Source organism: Raphanus sativus, unplaced genomic scaffold (genome assembly GCF_000801105.2).
Source record: "Raphanus sativus cultivar WK10039 unplaced genomic scaffold, ASM80110v3 Scaffold1542, whole genome shotgun sequence".
Lineage (NCBI taxonomy): Eukaryota > Viridiplantae > Streptophyta > Magnoliopsida > Brassicales > Brassicaceae > Raphanus > Raphanus sativus.
Window position 1 is genome coordinate 8,096 of NW_026616851.1, and position 13,255 is coordinate 21,350.

General features: G+C 39.0%; 4 protein-coding genes across 7 annotated transcripts; 3 read left to right on the forward strand and 1 right to left on the reverse strand.

Annotated features, from left to right (window-relative positions):
* The first annotated feature begins 1,836 nt into the window (after nt 1–1,836).
* Nucleotides 1,837–4,239, forward strand: LOC108854127 (endoglucanase 21-like). The gene is made up of 6 exons (XM_018627637.2): nt 1,837–2,232; nt 2,315–2,625; nt 2,694–3,149; nt 3,237–3,372; nt 3,453–3,625; nt 3,724–4,239. The coding sequence occupies exons 1-6, from the start codon at nt 1,860–1,862 to the stop codon at nt 4,126–4,128; spliced, it is 1,854 nt and encodes a 617-aa protein (XP_018483139.2). The 5' UTR covers nt 1,837–1,859; the 3' UTR covers nt 4,129–4,239.
* Nucleotides 4,240–4,442: 203 nt separating this feature from the next.
* LOC108855873 (MLO-like protein 13) lies at nt 4,443–7,162 on the forward strand. 2 transcript variants are annotated; one of them, XR_001950136.2, is made up of 13 exons: nt 4,443–4,590; nt 4,676–4,733; nt 4,805–5,004; nt 5,099–5,215; nt 5,304–5,358; nt 5,455–5,582; nt 5,680–5,754; nt 5,839–5,927; nt 6,006–6,096; nt 6,186–6,392; nt 6,472–6,554; nt 6,651–6,711; nt 6,789–6,863. XR_001950136.2 is itself a non-coding variant. In XM_018629795.2 (13 exons), the coding sequence occupies exons 1-13, from the start codon at nt 4,477–4,479 to the stop codon at nt 6,990–6,992; spliced, it is 1,467 nt and encodes a 488-aa protein (XP_018485297.2). In that variant the 5' UTR covers nt 4,443–4,476; the 3' UTR covers nt 6,993–7,162. The 2 variants fall into 2 exon arrangements, 1 of the variants encoding a protein (XP_018485297.2); XM_018629795.2 differs by having other exon boundaries at nt 6,472–6,539; nt 6,789–7,162.
* A 47-nt stretch (nt 7,163–7,209) lies between these two features.
* Nucleotides 7,210–9,495, reverse strand: LOC108855874 (probable WRKY transcription factor 7). The gene is made up of 3 exons (XM_018629797.2): nt 8,589–9,495; nt 8,343–8,468; nt 7,210–7,680 (listed from the first exon to the last, which is right to left on the reverse strand). Exons 1-3 carry the CDS (start codon nt 9,368–9,370, stop codon nt 7,530–7,532), a joined length of 1,059 nt encoding a protein of 352 aa, XP_018485299.1. The 5' UTR covers nt 9,371–9,495; the 3' UTR covers nt 7,210–7,529.
* Nucleotides 9,496–10,712: 1,217 nt separating this feature from the next.
* LOC108848792 (acyl-CoA-binding domain-containing protein 3-like) lies at nt 10,713–12,811 on the forward strand. 3 transcript variants are annotated; one of them, XM_018622231.2, is made up of 4 exons: nt 10,713–11,741; nt 12,031–12,127; nt 12,236–12,344; nt 12,789–12,811. In XM_018622231.2, the coding sequence occupies exons 1-4, from the start codon at nt 10,873–10,875 to the stop codon at nt 12,794–12,796; spliced, it is 1,083 nt and encodes a 360-aa protein (XP_018477733.1). In that variant the 5' UTR covers nt 10,713–10,872; the 3' UTR covers nt 12,797–12,811. The 3 variants fall into 3 exon arrangements, with proteins under 3 accessions (XP_018477733.1, XP_018477731.1, XP_018477732.1); XM_018622229.2 differs by lacking the exon at nt 12,789–12,811 and adding an exon at nt 12,448–12,632 and having other exon boundaries at nt 10,714–11,741; XM_018622230.2 differs by lacking the exon at nt 12,789–12,811 and adding an exon at nt 12,482–12,632 and having other exon boundaries at nt 10,714–11,741.
* The last annotated feature ends 444 nt before the right edge of the window (nt 12,812–13,255 follow it).

The following is a 13,255-nucleotide window of genomic DNA, read 5'->3' on the forward strand; positions in this document are numbered from 1 at the left end:
GTCAAATGACAATCTGCATTCTTTTTTTTTAGGTCATATAATAGTTTGTCTCCTTTTTTGTGGATCAGATAATAATCTGTCTTCTGGTCAAACGATAACTTTCCTTATTTTCTGTTTCTTGGTCAAATAATAACCAGCTTAGCAAGTTGAAGAAATCGCTATCTCAAAACCTCTATTATAAGAACCCTGAAAATCTCTCCAGCTTGCTTTACCATAGTTTTAGTTAATAAAGCAAAGATTCACCAAACAATAAAATGAATAAGACAATCTTTCTTCTTCTCTTGTTCTTCGTTCTCTTCTTTTTTCACGCGTTTGCGTTGACAAGTGTCGAAAGTAACTGGAATCCTATCATGGATGTTAAGGATCCTGAGTGGACTCCCATCAAGGACGTTAAGGACCCTCACATCATAAAGCTCACTGAATTTGCAATCTCTGAGAATTTCAGACACACCAAACATATATTGAAGTTCGTGTCGGTTGTTAAGGGCGTATTTCTCATGGCATATATTGATGGCAATAAGTTTACTACGTACATAATTGTGTTTGTGGCCAATGATGGCGGCAGCAGCGGGAGCAAAAACTACAAGGCAGTTGTAAATGAGAAAAATTCAGGATTGGAACTCGCGGGATTTGTTCCATGTGAGGATGATTTTTATAAATGTAATAAGTTATAGCTATATAAAAAATAATAATAATAAATGGCAAAATACATATTAGATTCGGGTTATTGTGGGCTTCCAACTTAAAACCAATTGACAATTAGTGGATTGGCCCTAACCCTTTAAATATTACTTAATTATTTCTCCAACTACCGATGCGGGACTTTATTCATCAACACTACTCCTCACGCACATGCGTGGACAACTGTGGGAATACCATCCACGGAGTGGCCCAACATCGGGTGGCTCTTTTTAATTTCACTTTGATCCACAAGGATCGACCGTTCTGATACCATATTAAATTCGAGTTAATGTGGGCTTCCAACTTAAAACCAATTGACAATTAGTGGATTAACCCTAACCCTTTATATATTACTTAATTATTTCTCCAACTACCACCGATGTGGGACTTTATTCATCAACAATACAATAATTTCATCTCTTTTTTGGAATTTGATAAGTATAGAGTACATATCAAATTCTTCGCAGCTATCGGTCTTATCAGCAGTACATGGTCCTGCATCCAACTTTTTGGTATCTCCATTGTAGATGCAGCTCCAGCCAAGAGATCAGTGGGAACTTTCGGTTGTGTTACTAAGTTTGAACGTAGTTCGTTGTTTCTTCCCCTGTTTTAGCCAATGAACAGACCTTTTTGCGAGCATAATCTAAAACGTTACATATACGTTTAGATATTCCTATTAAATTCATCATCAATGTTTACACCCTTCTTGTTTCAAATGAAGTTTGTATTTGCGTGTTTTACGTCTTAAACTGCTCTGCTGTGTCCTTATGGCCATGATAAGGACATTGAGCTGTCCACTTGTTGAAGCAAAGAATAAGTTGGCAGTGACAACTGTATAGGTTCAAATAAATGTCAGCCGCTACCGCCTAATAATCTACAAAGCCAAAAATATCATTATAACAAAAACAAGTGAAACATTCATACAATGGAAAAACACTATATGCGTACTTTTTCATAATGTTTTAAAGACATGTAGATACGATGGAATCACACGTGGGAGAGTATCATTAAACTTAAAGTACATTAAAGCTGACATCATCTTCACTTTCCACATCACTCATCCTACCCTAAAGCCTCACTTATCAAACCCCTTCGTCTTCTCCACTCTCAAACAAACAAAACAAGAAATTCATTTAGATCTGATCGTGCACGGAGACAAGACCCCATCAGTCATCACAATGTACGGACGAGACCCATGGGGTGGTCCCTTAGAGATCAATGCGGCAGACTCCATCACCGACGACGATCGCAGCCGTAACCTACAAGAACTCGACCGTTCGACTCTTCCTCGACCACTAGACGCAACGCAGCAGAGCTGGCTACTCGGACCTCCCATGAGGAAGAAGAAGAAGTACGTTGATCTCGGATGTATACTAGTCAGCCGCAAGATCTTTCTGTGGACTCTTGGAACCCTTCTTGTTACCACCTTTCTCGCCGGATCCATAACCATGATCGTTAGACACGTGCCGCACCACAAACATGTGAAACCTCAACGAGACAACTACACTCTCGCTCTCAACAAGACACTCTTGTTCTTCAACGCTCAGAAATGTAATCTCGAAACCCTTGTTAACATTCTCTTCTTACATAAAACCCTCGAAGTGATATGTCATCTCGTGTTCCTCGCATGCAGCTGGGAAACTTCCTAAGAACAATCACGTGTCATGGAGAGGGGATTCTTGTATGCGAGATGGGAAGGCCAGAGAAGATTACCTCCACCTAGACCTCGTAGGAGGCTATTACGATGCTGGAGATGCAATCAAGTTCAACTTCCCAATGTCATATGCAATGACCATGCTGAGCTGGAGTGTGATTGAATACAGTGCTAAATACGAAGCTGCAGGGGAGCTTGACCATGTTAAAGAGCTCATCAAATGGGGAACTGATTACTTTCTTAACACCTTCAACAGTAGTGCTGATAAAATCACAGTGATGGTGTCACAGGTAAAAAGATAAAATCACTGTGATATGCTAAACATTTTCTTAAACGTTTTTTAATATATTTTACACAGGTTGGATCTGGGGATACCCGTAGAGGAAGTGTGGTGCATAATGACCATTACTGCTGGATGCGTCCTGAGGACATCGATTATAAAAGGCCTGTGCATACTTGTTACTCTAGGTGCTCGGATCTTGCTGCAGAGATGGCAGCTGCTCTGGCCTCTGCATCCATTGTATTCAAAGACGATAGAGACTACTCTAAGAAACTTGTTCACGGTGCTAAAACGCTTTATAAGTATGCAACCGCTGTTAAAGATAGTTACAACAGACCAGATAAAGAGTTTTATAAGTCCAGCCTGTTTTGGGATGAGCTTCTATGGGGTGGTGCTTGGTTGTACTATGCTACGGGAAACATAACCTATCTAGATCATGTTACCAATCATGATATGGCGAGGCGTGCTGGTGCCTTCTGGGGTGGCCCTTATTATGGTGTCCCTAGTTGGGACAACAAGCTTCCCGGAGCTCAGGTTAGCTCTCTAGTAATGTTATTTTATCTTACTACTAAAAAAAAAAACTAATCTTCTTGCTTTCTGGACCAATGTGGGTTTTGTTAGCTGCTGTTGACCCGGTTAAGGCTGTTTATAAGCCCTGGATATCCATATGAAGACATCTTGAGCACATTTCATAATCAGACAGGAGTAGTTATGTGCTCATACTTACCCTACTTCAAAAAGTTTAAAAGAACCAAGGGTTAGTTGAGAGTTTTGTCTACACTTTTTTGTTGGACTTGTTGTGAAGAGCTATATGATAACGTTGCTATCATCTTACAGGAGGTTTGATCATGTTGAACCATGGAGATCCACAGCCTCTTCAATACGCTGCTAATGCAGCTTTTTTAGCTGCTTTATACAGCGACTATCTAGATTCTTCTGATACTCCTGGATGGTACTGTGGTCCTCACTTCTATTCTACTGATGTCCTACGTGACTTTGCAAGATCTCAGGTATATATATAATATGCTTTCTCCAAAGCATACATGAAGAAACTAAATGACATTATCTGATCAAACTCTTGTGTTTTCTTTTTTTTTTTGCTTGGCAGATTGATTACATACTCGGTAAAAACCCTCGGAAGATGAGTTATGTTGTAGGTTTTGGACACCGGTACCCGAAACATGTACACCACAGAGGAGCTTCGATACCGAAAAGTGTGAAGAAAGAAAGCTGCAAAGGAGGATGGAAATGGAGAGACACTAAAAAGAATAACCCAAACACCATCGTAGGAGCAATGGTTGCTGGACCTGACAAGCATGATGGGTTCCATGACCTTCGTAGTAACTACAACTACACAGAGCCGACTCTAGCAGGCAATGCTGGTCTGGTCGCAGCTCTGGTGGCTTTATCAGGAGAGAAAACGCTTGGAGCTATTGACAAGAACACTATGTTCTCTGCTGTACCACCTTTAACACCTGCCACGCCGCCTCCTCCAGCTCCTTGGACACCATGAAAAGAAAACTAAAAAACCTTTTGAGTGTAATAAAAGTTATCTAGTTTTGCCTGATTAAGACACAAGTGAATAATGTAGTTTTCAAATGATTAAAAAAAAAAATTTGGCTTATTGCATAAAGTAGTTGTCTGAGAAATAGAAGAAAGGTTTGGTTTCTTTGTTTCCAAATTTGTACGTGATTGCGTGAAATAGAAGAAAGGTTTTGTGCTTTTTATTTACTGGTAAAGGTAACCTACACAATGTTCCTTCTCTCTATTCTTTGCCCTCAACTTCTTCTTCCGTTTCCTTTATTCTCTGCTTTAAATAATAAACAATAAGAGTTTGTCTCCAACTTAAAGAGTGCAGAAAATGGCAGAAGAGAGGTCGCTTGAATATACACCCACATGGGTCGTAGCCTTTATCTGTTTCATCATCGTTCTCTTATCTCTTCTCGCTGAACGTGGTCTTCATCATCTTGGAAAGGTATATCATTGTCTCCTGTAATATACTGTCGACTATAGTCTATAAGCTCTCTTCTTCTAACAACTCTTCATTGTCTCTGTTCCAGTGTCTGAAGCGTAGGAAACAAGATGCCTTGTTTGAGGCCTTGCAGAAACTTAAAGAAGGTTAGCTTCTTCCTTCAGTTTTCCTCTGCGTTTTCAAACTTGATCTGACCAAATTTAATGTCTTCTTGCAGAGCTGATGCTCCTGGGGTTTATCTCTTTAATGTTAACGGTGTCTCAGGCCGCCATTAGGCATATATGTGTCCCACGAGCTCTTGTCAGCAGCATGTTCCCTTGTAAAAAGCCATTGGAGAAGCATCATGCTCCAGAATCATCTCATACGCTTAGACATCTACTTTCCACAGGAGCAAGTCCAGACCATTGTGCTGCCAAGGCAATTTTTTCACCCTCTCATTTTCCTATATATATACTCCTATCTCACTGGATCCATTTCTGTTAACCTTCTCTTGCTTCTATGGTTTTTTCAGGGGCAGGTTCCTTTAGTATCCGTTGAAGCATTGCATCAACTCCATATCTTCATCTTCGTGCTAGCGGTTTTTCACGTCATCTTCTGTGCCTCAACCATGGTTCTTGGAGGAGCCAGGGTAGCCAAAACAGCCTTGGAACTTTCTATCTAGAAGCTTTTTTTTTTTGGTGCTCTGATTATTTTATTTGACTTGAAAATACATGTAGATACAACAATGGAAGCATTGGGAGGATAGGTTCAAGAAACATCCTTCTCAAAAAGGTGACATTCCACATTAGTATTGTTACACAAGGGAATAATTGATGTGATTTATTTGCTGTCTTAAACACCAAGTAAATAGATGTTTAAATGTTGCAGACGCATTAAAACGTGACCATGCTCATCCTCACGCTCATGCCCTTCACGAGTTATTCAACGCAAATCACGAGTTCTTCGCCATGCATGCTGGTGGATTCTGGAGAAGATCTGTTGTCATTAGCTGGCTGGTGAGTTATGGATACTAATGCCAAAACAAAAGTATTACCAATTAAAGATTTTTATTTGATTTCTGATGTGGTTAGCCAACGTGTTCTGTTTGTGCAGAGATCATTCTTCAAACAGTTTTATGGTTCTGTCACCAAATCAGAATATATAGCTCTACGACAAGGGTTCATCATGGTATGGTATCACTTTGCTATCTCTTTTCTCAACATGAGTTTCAGTTTTACCAAGTCATTAATGCAACAATAAAACCCTTTGCAGACCCATTGCCCCACAAACCCATCATTTAATTTTCACAAGTACATGCTAAGAACACTGGAGATAGACTTCAAGAAAGTTGTGAGCATAAGGTAAAAAAAAGAATCAATTAGCTACCTAATGGCTTCATCGGTTTTGTCTAACAAAAATTTTATGCTGATAATTTGAAGCTGGTATCTTTGGCTATTTGTCGTCGTCTTTCTGCTGCTGAATGTAGGAGGATGGAATACTTACTTCTGGTTGTCTTTTTTGCCTTTGATCGTAAGTTCATTTTATTTGTAATGAACTAGTTTAATTGCGCTATTTATCTTTTTAATGCTCACAAGTGTTTTGAAACACAAAAATTGCAGCTCTTACTAATGGTGGGTGCCAAACTGGAGAATATAATAAGTACCTTAGCTGTGGATGTTTGCGAGAAGCGAAACCGCTCAGAAGAAGCAGTCATCACACCTTCTGATGAACTCTTTTGGTTCCATAAGCCAGAGATTGTTCTCCAAATCATCCACTTCATTCTCTTTCAGAATTCATTTGAGATCGCTTTCTTCTTCTGGATTTTGGTACTTCGCGTTTCTTTTGGTACCTTTGTTTAAAACAATCGCAATCTTTTTTCTGATTTCTCCATTGAATTATCACTAGTTCACATACGGAATACGTTCGTGTATCATGGAGAGACTAGGCTTCCTTATTCCACGGCTCGTCATGGGGTAAAAATAATACTAGTAATACCTACTCTTTAAGTCTCTAAACCAATTAAAAAACCTTCAAGGGCTTTATCTTTTTGGTTTGATGTTGTAATTGACTCTTTGTTTGTACAGAGTGTTAGTCCAAGTGCTTTGCAGTTACAGCACGTTACCACTATACGCTCTTGTTACACAGGTAAGTCATAATAACCACATGCATAGCAGCTATATATACATAAACCAACTAACAAATCTTTTTTTATTTATTAAAAGATGGGTAGCAAATTCAAGAAAGGGATATTCGACGATGTAGTACAGTCGACACTGGAAGTATGGTTGCAAGATACAAGGAGCAAAGGCGACTCCACGAGCCAATCTCGCAGGTTGGAGATACAACCCACGACTCCCGAGGCTTTTAACGTCCAAGTCAATGAAGTCACTGAAGTCACTGAATGTGAAAACTCCCAAGTCCAATAGGATCCGCCACATCACTCTCTATGTTAATCCCTTAATTCGCTATAACATTTCCACTACATCGCTGTGCTATATGCTACTTTTAGAGCTCTCATCACAAGAATGTGTCTTATCGGTTTGAAACTCACTTGAACCAATCTTTTGACTAACCCCTTAAATAAAGAGTTATTTTTAAATCTACAAACGTTAGTTGTACTATCCGTAGATAAACAAAGTAAAAGAAAATCAAATTTGAAAATTATATATATGATATTATCCTAAAAATAGTTAATAAACGGAAAAGGACATTCACATGATTCAAGTTCCATCAAGAGTCAAGATCCACAACGTTCTTCTCTCGTCTCTATCTTTGCCCTCTATTTTCCCCATATTTAAAAAGCAAAATAAAGCAAAAAGCAAGAATATAAGAAAGTACAGTGCAGGGCCCACTCTGTCGTTGACTAATCTAATCTAGATTGTGCACAGACAGACACAACAACAGTTGGGTTCACTTCAAACTTAGATCGAACGGTTCAGATTTCACGCCGGCAACGACCGAGATTAAAGAGTTTTGTCATGATGCGTCTCGAGCACCATAGCATGGTTGTGGTCTCCTTCATACGTCACGATAAGCATCATCGCGTCGTCCGGTGCACGCTCCACATGCTTACGCGCCGGACAACCTCTCATGCTGCTGCACTTGTAATAGCCCCTGAATAAAAAACCGAGTCCAGATCGAGTTTAGTTTAACATAACAATTTGAGTCAACTCGATTTTGTATTTCTATACGTTTTTAAAAATACTGTAGAAAAAAACAACAAGTCAAAAAGAGCGTGAACCCACTAGTACTAGACGACACGTTTGGTACAACCAATATAGAAAAAATACAAATAATATTAGTTTTTTCTATCAGGTAATATTTGACAATACACAAGTTGCCCAAGTATTGTTTCTTTTATTTTTATTACTTCTTTTTTCTTTTATTACTTTGGTGACTATAAAAAGTCCAAAACTCAACATTTACAGCTTAAAACATGTAATCAGAAATTTAGATGGCTACTTAAACGGTATTTATAAATTACAACAATATATTATATATATAGTTTAATATACTACATGTCATACTTTATAAATATAAAATTTTGTTTATATATTATAATATGTTAATCATTAAAATTTCTTATTGTTATAGTATAGTAAATTTTATGAGATCTGGAAGGTAACCAATCACGTTTTTGAAGAGTGTACTAGTTCTATTTTGTTGAGTTTAACGCCTATGTACCCGTCTAGACAACAGTTTTAAATACTGCTAAAACTATAAATCCACAAAATGAACAAAAAGATTAATTAGTAAACAAACAAAAAAAAACAAACCGAGGGTGAGGAGAGCCTTTGATGGGTTTTTGACCATATTTTCTCCATGAAAACTCATCTGAAGGAATATCAGCCATCTTGCTGCTTACCGCAGGAACTCTAATCACTCTTTTCACTCTAGATTTCCTGTTTATTTAATGAAACAAATATTAATTTTTTTTTACCATTAATAAATAAAGTTAATGTTCAAACCCTCTCTAGATTTAGATCTAAATATGTAAAAGACCAATTTAGAATCTACGTAACCTTTTCTTGGTACAATGGCAACGCCCTGAGGGGGTTGTTGAACTACATTTTCTCTTCAACGAAGCTGATGACAAAGGAGGCTTGCCCCTCGAACCCGAGAACTGAGACGATGGGTTAGTGAACTCGAACCCTGACGACATCTGGTTACTCTCTGTTTCACATCTATGAGAAGACATGAACGAGTTCGTCGCGGAGACAGGTGGGGACGGCGCGAAGTGTATGGTTGAAGAAGGTGGTTCTTGGTGTGGTCTTCCGTTAGGGAGCAACGGAGCCGAAGAAGACGAACCGTTCTTTGTCTGAGTGTGGTTGTGCGACAGAGGAGGACGTCGATGGATCGGAGTCGGACAGTAAACTCTAAACGCAGATCCACCGTACTTCTCTGTTTTCTCTCTGTTCAACACGACGGTGGTCGTTGTTGTTGTTGTTGTTCTTGGCTTCTCCTCCTCCGTCTTCACAGCTCCACCACCGTCTTCTGTCTTAGGAGTCGTCACGGGACCTCGTCTGAACCTAGCGTGTCCGGTTGTAGATCTACCGAGCAGAGAAATCACCTTCTTGAAACTGTTGACGGCGACGTCAGTCACCGCCGTTATCTCGGTTTGTTTCTCCTCCGTCTGTTGACTTTGACCGATCAGTTTAAGAAACTCTTGGACTCCGTGTATCCCTTCGGACGCAGCTTCTTTCAGGGCTGTGTCTTCCTTCCCCGCAGAGAAGCCACCGTCTTCTTCTCGTTTGACTCTACCGGCACCGTAGCTGCTGCTGCTCATGATTAGCTCCACCGTCATACCTCACACCACTCAACGCTTCGAAAAGTCAAAACTATTATTCTTTTCTTCTCTCTTTGGAGTTGTTTAAAGAAGATGATGGTGATGAAGAGCACCGAGAGTATAAAGAAGAGAAAAGAAATGAAAGGGTGAGTCAACTCAACTCAAATGTGGTTCTCTCTCTCTTTAAAGGGATTGAAGACAGTGCATCAGTCAAGTAGACTACCTATGATAGGGCTACACGTGTCTTCGTTTTGTCAAGACTAGTTTTGACACTCTCAACGTCAATGATTTTGATAATGGAATTGGAACCAGTGGAGCTCAAAATAAAATATATTCTTTCAGTAAATTATTCGAAAAATCTAGATATTCGATGCAAATTTTTAAAATGAGATATACAGTATATAATAAACCGATTTACAAACTTTTTTCTTGACATGTTTTTTTTACTCGGATATTATATTATTGTGGTGATATTCGGTCAGACCGGTTATTCAAATATTGATAGTGAAATAGATGCTTTTCTAATTATTTCATCAGCCAATAATAGATTGTGAATTAATATTGCTCATCTAATTTGGACTAAGATATTTAAAATACCAAATTAGAAATGAAAATAAAAATAGAAAATTAGGGGTTTCATTCACTGAAATTACTTAAAACATTTAGAAAAATGAATTAACTTTATAAAAAATATAAAGAATCTATTTATTTTAGTTTCTAGATTGTTTCCGAGTCTTTTTCTACTTCCATAATTATTTACCGTTCAAATCCATAACGCTTCTACAACTTTTGTTTTCTTTGACTCGTGGATTGTGTAGTTTTGAGATTCTATCTTTAATTTCTTTGTTATTTTCTTTTTAAAATTATAACGCTTCCGTGATTTCTATATTTTTGACTCGTGGAACGTTTAATTTTATCAGATTCTATCTTTCACATTAATAACTATTTTTCTGTTTGGGTTATAACGCTTCTGTGATTTCTATATTTTTGACTCGTGGAAGTTCAATTTAGCAGATTCTATATCGGATTGGTGCAGGGTGAAATCTAACTCTCACATATTCTCCCTCTAGAAAAATAAACAGAACAAGAACAAAAACCAGAGCAAGAGTAAGAGTAAAAGTAAGAGTAAGCTCTAAAAACAGTGGGGTTCACTGTCTATGGTGCATAATGGGCTTAGTTAGGCCCAATAAGTGTATTTAGAGTCCAAAGAAAAAGATCCAGTGGGAGCAAAAAAAAGAGAAAAAGCGGCGCGATGCAAAAGGGAGCCACTTGGGCGAAGGTGATAAGCGTTAACGAGTGTAATAGCCAAGTCAGCATCGACAGCAGTTAGGTGTTGAGAAGTCCTGTTACTGTCGGACCCGCTATGTCGCAATAAAAAGCCGAAAGAGTCTAGTCTAACCACGAGAATATGCTTTCTTCTTCTCTTTCTCTTTCGTTTATTCCTTTCTTCCTTCACAGATACTAAAAGTATCTCTGCTTTACTCTCTTTTTCTTTTACTCTTTGCGTCATTGATCGGATCATGGAGTTTTTCCTGGAGATGCTTCTCACGGCGGTTGTTGCGCTTCTGTTTTCTTTCGTTGTGGCAAAGCTCGTAACTGTGTCTATGGCCGGGAACAGCGATCGGAGTTCTGATCAGGCGGAGGAAACAGAGAACGGTGTTGTTGCGGTGGAGGAGGAGGAGGAGGAGCTTTGTTCTGGTTTGAAAATGGATGCTCCGGTGGTCCAGAGCGAGAGGAGACTCCTAGTTGTTGTTGAAGAGAATGCGGAACTAGTGGATGGGTTCGGAAGGGAAGCTGATGGAGTTGTTGATGAATTCGAGGAAACGGGTAAAGAGGAAGACCTGGTGGTTACATCCGATGAGTCATCGGCGGGTGTCTCGCCGGAAAATGTGATAAACGAGGAGATGATGGTTTGTGGAGAAGACAAGCAGAGAGACTCGGTGGAAGAGCTTATTGTTCGGACGGTGGGAGCTGAGTCCACTGCTTCTGTCTCGCTGGAAAACTTGAGAGCAGAGGAGATTATGATTCGAGGGCAAGAGGTGGGAAGTTCAGAAGTTGTAGTCTCAGAATGTGAGGAGGTTAGAGTTGAAGAAAGTAATACAGTGGAGGAGAGTGAGCATGAGATGGAGTTGGATACTATAGGAGAGAAAGAGGAGTTGAGCATTGAAGAAGAAGAGGATGATGATGATGATGATTGGGAGGGAATAGAGAGGAGCGAACTTGAGAAAGCCTTTGCCACCACTTCAAATCTTTTGGAAGAATCCGGGAAAGCAGAAGAGATTGGTGACGAGGCTAAGATGGAGTTGTACGGACTGCACAAGATCGCCACTGAAGGGTCATGCCGAGAGACACAGCCTATGGCCATCATGGTCTCTGCTCGTGCTAAATGGTATCTTTCTCATGTTCTTCCTATGTGAGCGTCTTGAAGGCAGATAACTATGTGTGTGTAAGACTGAAGTTGGTTAGGTGGTCATTTTATAGCTCGGTTAGGTATTACATTTTCATAGTTGTAGTTCATATTTCCTGATATAGGAGAAGTCCATATCCATAGACTAGAAAACTAGGAGGGAGAAATCTTTAAATCATAAATTATGTAGCTTGGTTGCTTTTATAGCATTGTTCAACAGCTGCTATATATATATGTGCAAGTGACAAAATAAGTGCTTAACTTGGGATAGGAATGCGTGGCAAAAACTTGGAAACATGAGTCAAGAGGAGGCAATGGAGAAGTATCTTGCACTTGTTTCAAAGGAGATTCCTGATTTGTTGAATAATGTGAGTTGTTAGATTTTGAGGGTTTAAAATTCATCTGGATATATCTTTAATGGTTTTTAAGTGTCTTAGAAACTGTGACTTATTTATCTTTTCTTTTTCTTTCTACAGTTAGGGAAGTTGCCAGAAACAGAAACCTCTGTTGTCTTACCTCCTAATTCAGGATCATTAGAAGATCCGGCCACCGTAGAGACAACTGGTGTTGAATCCATCAAAAATGGTAAAAACTGATTAGTAAATGATATCTTTGGGTCAGCGTTTCTTAAATCCATCCATTAGCTATTCCTTTTTCTAGCTTTAAGCTAACTCAGTATAAGAAATAGTTTCACCTGAAAGGTGAATCTATTGTTTAAGCAGGCAAGACTTGAAGAAGGCTCTTTGGGAATACAAAGGCAAATCTATTCTTGTGCATAAAAATCTATGTTTCCCAAAGATAATAAAAAAATGCTGTAAATAAGACCATTTGATGATGCAACTTAGTAGTGTTCAACATAACTCGTTATCCACCCTCACCCAATGGTTTAGTGTTCTCGGAGGAGTTGCAGCAAACAAAAGTACTTTAAAATATGTATATTGGTTGATTTATGGTGTGAACATGATATGCTAAGCAATGAAACTTATATTGCTCCTAACAGTTTGTCTTTGGTTTGATTATACTTAACAGCAAGCTAGAGGCTTAAGCTGACTGTAGTCAAACCATAGGTAAGCAAGTTTTCTTACTTTCAATTACAAGAGATATAGATTTGAGATAACTCCAAGTGAAACTTTCTCACAGCCAGACCCAAAATAGAGACAAATACCCTTTTTATTTTATCCTTTTACAGACAACAAAGAACCAATGAAACATAACAAAACCGAAGAAGAAGAAGAAACAAAGAGAAACATCCAAACATGTTGTGGAACTGTCTGGAAGATGAATCAAGGCACGATCTTGAACAGCCCTGTACTTATCAATCCAAGAGACAAAAGAGTTCTTAGAGTTCCTGAAACCAAGGAACCCATGTTCTTTACTCTTATTCATGCTATCAATCATCCCTCCAACACCAAGCACATCATCAGCAAACACCACACACCAACATCCTCAAGCTTCTTCTCCTTCAACAACCGATTCTTCTTCACAATCTCATCCCA

Bases quoted from the DNA above. Each gene is read 5' to 3' on its own strand.
- LOC108855874 (XM_018629797.2), bottom strand. From the start codon at position 9,370: ATGACGGTGGAGCTAATCATGAGCAGCAGCAGCTACGGTGCCGGTAGA. The intron at 8,469-8,588 runs GTTACGTAGATT...TTAAATAAACAG, and splicing joins TGCCATTGTACCAAGAAAAG to GAAATCTAGAGTGAAAAGAG. The intron at 7,681-8,342 runs GTTTGTTTTTTT...TTTTTTATTCAG, and splicing joins AAAGGCTCTCCTCACCCTCG to GGGCTATTACAAGTGCAGCA.
- LOC108848792 (XM_018622229.2), top strand. From the start codon at position 10,873: ATGGAGTTTTTCCTGGAGATGCTTCTCACGGCGGTTGTTGCGCTTCTG. The intron at 11,742-12,030 runs GTATCTTTCTCA...AACTTGGGATAG, and splicing joins GTCTCTGCTCGTGCTAAATG to GAATGCGTGGCAAAAACTTG. The intron at 12,128-12,235 runs GTGAGTTGTTAG...TTCTTTCTACAG, and splicing joins TTCCTGATTTGTTGAATAAT to TTAGGGAAGTTGCCAGAAAC.
- LOC108855873 (XM_018629795.2), top strand. From the start codon at position 4,477: ATGGCAGAAGAGAGGTCGCTTGAATATACACCCACATGGGTCGTAGCC. The intron at 5,359-5,454 runs GTGACATTCCAC...TAAATGTTGCAG, and splicing joins GAAACATCCTTCTCAAAAAG to ACGCATTAAAACGTGACCAT. The intron at 6,540-6,650 runs GTAAAAATAATA...TTGTTTGTACAG, and splicing joins ATTCCACGGCTCGTCATGGG to AGTGTTAGTCCAAGTGCTTT.
- LOC108854127 (XM_018627637.2), top strand. From the start codon at position 1,860: ATGTACGGACGAGACCCATGGGGTGGTCCCTTAGAGATCAATGCGGCA. The intron at 2,233-2,314 runs GTAATCTCGAAA...CCTCGCATGCAG, and splicing joins GTTCTTCAACGCTCAGAAAT to CTGGGAAACTTCCTAAGAAC. The intron at 3,373-3,452 runs GTTAGTTGAGAG...ATCATCTTACAG, and splicing joins AAAGTTTAAAAGAACCAAGG to GAGGTTTGATCATGTTGAAC.